The sequence below is a fragment of the Otolemur garnettii genome, unplaced genomic scaffold, assembly GCF_000181295.1.
Source record: "Otolemur garnettii isolate 467f Iridium unplaced genomic scaffold, OtoGar3 scaffold00038, whole genome shotgun sequence".
Taxonomy (NCBI): domain Eukaryota; kingdom Metazoa; phylum Chordata; class Mammalia; order Primates; family Galagidae; genus Otolemur; species Otolemur garnettii.
Window position 1 is genome coordinate 460,903 of NW_003852433.1, and position 7,424 is coordinate 468,326.

Genomic DNA, 7,424 nt, shown 5'->3' on the forward strand with positions numbered 1-7,424 from the left:
CCTCTCTCTGCTCTTCCTTCTCCCACCTCCTCCCTTTCCTCTCTCTGCTCTTCCTTCCCCACCCTCTTCTCTCTCTCTGTGCTCTGCCCTTCCCCCACCCCCTGCTATGTACTAGGTCATTGATTGTCCTCATATCAAAATTGAGTACATAGAATTCCTGCTTCTCCATTCTTGTGATGCTTTACTAAGAAGAATGTTTTCCACTTCCATCCTTAATACAAAGGATATAAAGTCTCCATCTTTTTAAATGGCTGAATAGTATTTCATGTGTTGAAATCCATTCCTGGGTTGGTGGGCATTTAGGCTGTTTCCACATTTTTTTTTTATTGAATGGTAATTATATACATTAATGCACTTTTGGGGTACAGTGTGGGGTGTTTCCACATTTTGGCGATTACAAATTGAGCTGTGATAAACAGCCTAGTGTAAGTGTCCTTGTGGTGAAAGGACTTTTTTTTTTTCCTTCTGGGTAGATGCCCAGTAATGGGATAGCAGGATCAAATGGGAGGTCTAGCTTGAGTTCTTTGAGGGGTCTCTATTATCCTTCCAAAAACGTTGTATTAGTTTGCAGTCCCATCAGCAGTATAGAAGTGTTCCTTTCTCTCCACATCCACACCAGCAACTGCAGTTTTGAGATTTTGTGATGTGGGCCATTCTTGCTGGGGTTAGATGGTATCTCAGGGTGGTTTTGATTTGTATTTCTCTAATAATTAGGAACAATGAGCATTTTGTCATACGTTTGCTAGTCATTTGTCTGTCTTCTGTAGAGAAGGTTCTATTCATGTCTCTTTCCTATTGATATATGGGATTGTTGGCTTTTTTCCTGTGGATTAATTCAAGTTTTCTATAGATTCTACTTATCAGGCTTTTGTCTGATTCAAGATATGCAAATATCCTTTCCCATTGTGTAGGTTGTATATTTATTTTGGTTGTTGTCTCCTTAGCTGTACAGAAGCTTTTCAGTTTAATTAAGGCCCACTTGTTTATTTTTTTTGTTGTCGTAATTGCCATGGAAGTCTTCTTCATAAAATCTTTCCCTAGGTTGATATCTTCCAGTATTTTTCCTATGCTTTCTTTGAGGATTTTTATTGTTTCATGCCTTAAATTTAGGTCTTTTATCCATCTTGAATCAATTTTTGTGAGTGGAGGAAAGTATGGGTCCAGTTTCAGTCTTTTACATGTGGATATCCAGTTCTCCCAGCACCATTTATTGAATAGGGAGTCTTTCCCCCAGTGTATGCTCTTGTTTGCTTTATCGAAGATTAGGCGGCTGTGAGATGTTAGTTTCATTTCCTGGTTTTCTGTTTGATTCCAAATGTCTATGTCTCTATTTTTGTGCCAGTACCATGCTGTTTTGACCACTGTGGCCTTGTAGTACAGCCCAAAGTCTGGTATGGTGATGCCCCTGGCTTTGTTTTTATTGCTAAGAACTGCCTTAGCTATATATGGGTTTTTTTTCTGGTTCCATACAAAACAAAGAATTGTTTTTTCCAAGTCTTGAAAGTATAATGTTGGTATTTTAATAGGGATGTCATTGAATCAGTAGATTGCTTTGGGAAGTATAGACATTTTAACAATGTATATTGTATATTCCCAGCCATGAGCATGGTATATTCTTCCATTTGTTAAAATCCTCTGCTATTTCCTTTCTTAGGGTTTCATCATTTTCTTTATAGAGGTCCTTCACCTCTTTTGTTAGGTATATTCCTAGATATTTCATTTTCTTTGAAGCTATGGTGAAGGGAATTGTGTCCTTAATTAGCCTCTCATCTTGACTGTTACTGTCATATACAAAGGCTACTGACTTGTGGACATTGATTTATAAACTGAGACATTACTGTATTTTTTGATGACTTCCAGGAGTCTTGTGGTTGAGTCTTTGGGGTTCTCTAAGAACTGTGGGGTTCTCATATCATCAGCAAAGAGGGAGAGTTGGACCTCCACTGCTCCTATCTGGATGCCCTTTCAATTTCAATTTCCTTCTCTTGCATAATTGTATTGGCAAGAACTTCTAGCACTATGTTGAATAGTAGTAGCAATAGAGGACAACCTTGTCTGGTTCCAGTTCTAAGAGGAAAAGCTTTCAGTTTAACTCCATTCGGTAAAATTTTAGCTGTAGGTTTGTCATAGATGGCTTCAATCAGTTTCAGAAATGTACCACCTGGGTGGCACCTGTGGCTCAAAAGGGTAGGGCGCTGGTCCCATATGCCAGAGGTGGTGGGTTTAAACTCATCCCCGGCCAAAAACTGCAAAAAAAAAAAAAAAAAAAGAAAGAAAGAAAAGAAATGTACCACTATGCCTATATTCTTCAGTGTTCAAATTAGAAAAGCATGCTGGATTTTATCAAATGCTTTTTCTGCATCTATTGAGAGGATCTTTGTTTTTGCTTCTGTTGATATGGTGAGTAACATTTATGGACTTGTGTATGTTAAATCAGCCTTGCATCCCTGGGATGAAACCTACTCGATCATGATATGTGATTTTTTTGATGATAAGCTGTAATCTATGGGCTAGGATTTTGTTGAGAATTTTTGCATCTATATTCATTAGTGAAATTGGTCTGAAGTTCTCCTTTTTAGTTGAGTCTTTTCCTGGTTTTGAGATCAGGGTGATGTTTGCTTCATAGAAGGTTTTGAAGATTCCTGCCTCCTCCATTTTTTGGAATAATTTCTGCAGTATGGGAATAAGCTTTTCTTTGAAGATTTCATAGCATTCTGGTGTGAAGCCATCTGGACCAGGGAATTATTTTGTTGGGAGATTTTTTATTGTTTTTTTGATCTCAGTGCTTGAAATTGGTCTCTTCACAAGATCTATTTCTTCCTAGCTAAGTCTAGGGAGAAGATGCGATTCCATATATTGATCTATTTTCTTCACATTGTCAAATTTCTGGGTATAGAGTTTCTGGTACTATTCAGAGATAATCTCTTGTATCTCTGTGGCACCAGTTGTTATCCCCTTTACCAGTTCTGATTGAGGTTACTAGAGATTTTAGTTTTCTGGTTAGTCTGGCCAAAGGTTTATCTATTTTATTTATTTTTTCAAAAAACCAACTCCTTGTTTCATTAATTTTCTGAATGATTCTTTTGTTTTCAATTTCATTGATCTCTGATTTAATTTTGGATGTTCCTTTTCTTCTGCTGGGTTTAGACTTAGATTGTTCTTCTTTTTCCAAATCCATAAGATGGCTTGTGAGTTTGTTAATGTGCTCTCTTTCTATTTTTTGGATGTAGGCATCTAAAGTGATCAGCCTATGTGGTATATTTCATGGACAAGTGTAGGCTTAGGTGTTTAGGTTACTATGAAAATGCAAAAACACTGGCCCGTGTGCCACCTAAACAGCTTCTCATATATCAACTGAACTACACGCAGCCCCCTAGGGTGGTGCCCTCGATTAATGGTTCCCTTCCTTTTCCCCCCTCTTCTTCCCTTCCACCCCTAAAGCAAACCTCAGTCCTCGACTCAAGTGCCCTCAAGACCCGGGTGCAACTCAGCAAGAGAAGCCGCCGGCGGGCTCCCATCTCCCACTCCCTCCGGCGCAGCCGCATCAGTGAGTCGGAGAGCAGGTCTCCTTTAGAGGATGAGACTGACAACAAGTGGATGTTCAAGGACTCAACCGGTATGCCCAGGCCTTCTCTTCTCCCAGACACCATGCTCAACAGCAGGAAGGATTTAGATTAAGCCCTGGAAAGAACTGCCCAATTTAGAAGGCTTTAGAACATAAGGACACAATTACATAGGAAACTGATTTCTTGGTCTGCAGCACTTATCAGAAACTAGGTTAAAAAAATGTTTTGAGGGATGATATATTAGTTGAGGCTGTTTGAGTTACAAATGACAGAGACATAATTTAATTGGGTTTCACTATTTCTGTCTGTATCCTTGTTGAATGCACCTTAATACTTTCTTTAGGTTTGCTTGCTGGTATTTTTGTAGATTCTTGAGTTGAAACATCATTTATTATCATTCTTTTTTGTTTTCTGGTAAATTATTTATGGCTATGCATTTTCCTCTATGGCTTGCCTTGGCTGCATTTCATGTCAAAACTTGAACTGATTCTTGAAGAACACATAAGAATTAGCTAGGGGAGGATATTCCAGGCAGAAGTATCAACAGGGTCAAAAGGACAAGAGGTATGGGAAGAACATTGTGTGTATGTGTGGGAGCATCTTTAAACAGTTTAGTGCCACTCAAGCTGGGATTAGCAAGAATTATACCAAAAAGGTAGGCAGGGGATCAGGTCATGGAAGTCCTTGAAGCTTTGCTAAAAAGTTAGATTTTATCTCTACATGGAGAGCCTTGAAAGATTTTTGTTTTTAGTTTTTTTCTAACAAGTTCATTCGTAATATTTAAGAAACAAAATTTCTTTTTATGGTGGAAACTGTGGCATCTTACCTCCCTGCCAAGTCCCCCCAAGCCCTTATGGGTGATTTTGTTCATTGGTGATTTAGTGGTGGCTATAGTAGAATGTCAAACCAGACTGAGCTGAGTGAGAGGCACTGCTTCTGACCAGGCAGTTCTCTGTCCCTCTCCCATTCCATTTTTGTAATTCAGGAAATGTTTAAGCACTTGAGTGAGACATTTCCCTGCACACGTTCTTAGTTTTTTGAGGCACACTGCCTGGTATGAACGAATACCAGACAAGGGACAAGAGCACACTGTGCCCTCAGCAGGGACATGGCACCCTCAGCCTTGAGGAGCCATCCAGGGGCTGGGGAAGGCAGAGGCCTGTGCTTTCCAAGTGTGCCTCAGTTCCCTGCTTAGCCCAGACTCTCCAGACCACCAAGCCCTGCTTTGTCCCCCCAGCCAACCCCTTACCATTGTTCAGGTATCAGGAGGTTGAAACTTCTCATCCTTCACACCTGACAGTCTCTCTTAATGGGTGATCTGTGCAGCCTCAAGCATGGGAATTATCCTGGGCGTTATCCCAAAAGGACGAGCTTGAGGGGGAGAGAAAGAGGTTTCTGGGTCCACCTTTGGCCCACTCTTCACAAGACAGTGCTCTCCATCCTCTTCTCTAAGAGCATAACCCGATCATGTTGTTGGCTTAACACATTCCTGGCCCCTTTCCTGCCTCTGCCAGGGATTTCCTTCTATCTCTCTGACTTGGAATGAGCCAGGGGCCCAGGAGGCAGGGCTGACTATGCCTTCCCTCAAGAGAAAACTTTCCTAATCTGCCTGTGATCAGTATCACCTGGCAAGAGGCAGGGGCATGACAAAGAGAGGGCATAGAAGCAGGGCACCTGGGTTTGTCTTCATCTGTAAGATGGGCTGGTAGTATCTTCTGTGCCGGGCTGTTGGGTTTTGCATGGGATGCTGTGTGCAAAGTTGTCTGTCACATGGGACATCATTACATGGCAGCAGCCAATGACTTCAGTGCCTTTTTCTTTGCAACAGAAGAGAAATCGCCCAGGAAGGAGGAGTCAGATGAGGAGGAGAAGCCATCTAGGGCTGAGAGAACACCAGTCAGCCATCCTCATAGGACACCAGTGTTACCAGGAGTGGATCCGGCAGTGTTAAAGGTACCAAACTTCTCACCAAGAGCCACCCAGGGGCCACGGACCTTGACCACAGCAGCAAAAAGAGCAGAGCTCTCCCTCCTTTCTCCCCTCCTTCCCTTCTCTCCTTTTCTCCTCCTTTCTTTCTTTTTTCTTATTTTTGGAATAGTTTACAACTCAAAGGAGGTTGCAAGAACAGTTTGGAGAGTTTTCATGTACGCTTCACTCACTTTGCCCAGTGATGGTTCCTCACGTGAATATAGCACATTGTCAAAATTAGGAAATTGGCCTTGATGCGATACTATTAACTTACTTGGATTTCACCAGTGGCCTTGTGTTGCTTAATTTCTACTCTCAGTCTTTCCTCAGCCTCTAAACCTCCTGCTCTGTTTGGTCTCACTGCTAAGCCTCAGTTTACTTATCTATAAAGTGGGCTAATAATCCATTTTAGCAATCTGGCCCAGGGCTGGGTGTCTGGAAAACAGAGTGAACAAACCTAGCCTTCTGAGGCTTTTAAGGAATCCAGTCTGCTAGGGGAGGTAGGCACAGAAAATGATCATTTTGATACTAAGGGACAAGGGAAGGACATCACTGGGACCACGTTGCACTCTCTTAAATTATTCCAGAATGCCCACTAGGTCATGGACTGCCTCCCTCCTCCCACCTCCGGCTCCAATAAGCTTCTCTTTGTAATTCTTGGATCAAATGGTACTTAATTTAGGTGAGGAAGGGGGCACTTTTGCCCCTCCCATTCTGTCCCAGACACTCGCAAATTTACTTTATGGCCTTAGGAACCTTGAAAAAAGTAGTTCTTCTCTCCCATTTTTTTGAAAAAGAAATTAAGGCAAAAAATGCCTGGTTTGTTTTGTAGAATTCCTCAACTCTGCCTATCCTCTGCAGGCCACAGCAACCTCACAGAGGATCATGAATTTGTTATTCCCTTAGTATTCTTACAAGGATAAAAAGTCAATAAATAGCAGGTATGTGCTGTTCTCTGTAACTGATTTTACAGGACCTGCAAATGTGAACAGCTTCCAGCCACTAAACTAGGCCAGAGGTCTTCTGACCATTTTTCTTCAGCATCGAAAGAAATGATCTTCACCTGTAATCCTAGCATTTTGGAAGGCTGAAGTAGGTGGATTGTTTGAGTTCAGAAGTATGAGACCAGCCTAATCAAGAGTGAGACTCCCCTAAAAATAGAAAAATAGCCGAGTATTGTGGCAGGTGCCTGTAGTACTTGGGAGGCTGAGGCAGGAAGATTGCTTGAGCCCACGAGTTTGAAGTTGCTATGAGCTATGATGCCTTGGCATTCTGACAGAGTGAGTCTCCATCTCCAAAAAAAAAAAAAAAAAAAGAGAGAAAAAGAAAGAAATCTTAATAACACAGTCTAACTTAGGATGCAAAGAAGTGGCCCCAGGGCTCCCGTGTGGACATTGTGAGTATCTCCTAGAGAAAATCCTTGGATCCCTGTGTACAGCAGGAATCCACAGCACTCTGCAGAAAATAAGGCTCCTGCTGCTCATTCTAACCCAGGCCCATTGAGCCTGGTAACAGCCAGCCACGTTCACTGAGACTCAGGTTAAGTCTCGGCCATGGGCCGCCATAGGCAATCATTAAGGAGGCTGCAGGGCTTGTTCTGGAAAGAGCTACAGAGTTGTGCATGGGGCAGACATGGTATGAATCCCAGTTCTTGAAAACTGCTTTGACTTTGGGCAGACTGCTCAAAGCTTTGAGGTTCAGGCTCTCCCTTTGTAAAATGGAGATAACCAGGATCTACCCTAAAAATAATTTTTTACGTGTGAAATGAGCCAACATTTATCATAGACTTTATGCCCTGGGGAGTCCAAGTGAAGGCATCAAGGCAGGAGCTGTCTGCAGACAGTAGTGGTGGTTGCTGTTGCTGGAGGCTGCCCAGTGCTGCCTGAGAGA

At 42.1% G+C, this 7,424-nt stretch overlaps 1 protein-coding gene across 3 annotated transcripts in view; it reads left to right on the top strand.

The window, feature by feature from the left end:
* The window catches only part of KIAA1671 (KIAA1671 ortholog), a 156,992-nt gene that overhangs the window by 139,255 nt on the left and 10,313 nt on the right, over positions 1 to 7,424 (top strand). For all 3 annotated transcript variants that reach the window (XM_023513249.1, XM_023513248.1, XM_003789832.3), the window contains exons 8-9: positions 3,442 to 3,616; positions 5,395 to 5,519. In XM_023513249.1, coding sequence (XP_023369017.1) covers positions 3,442 to 3,616; positions 5,395 to 5,519 — 300 coding nt within the window. The remainder of the gene's footprint in view (positions 1 to 3,441; positions 3,617 to 5,394; positions 5,520 to 7,424) is intronic.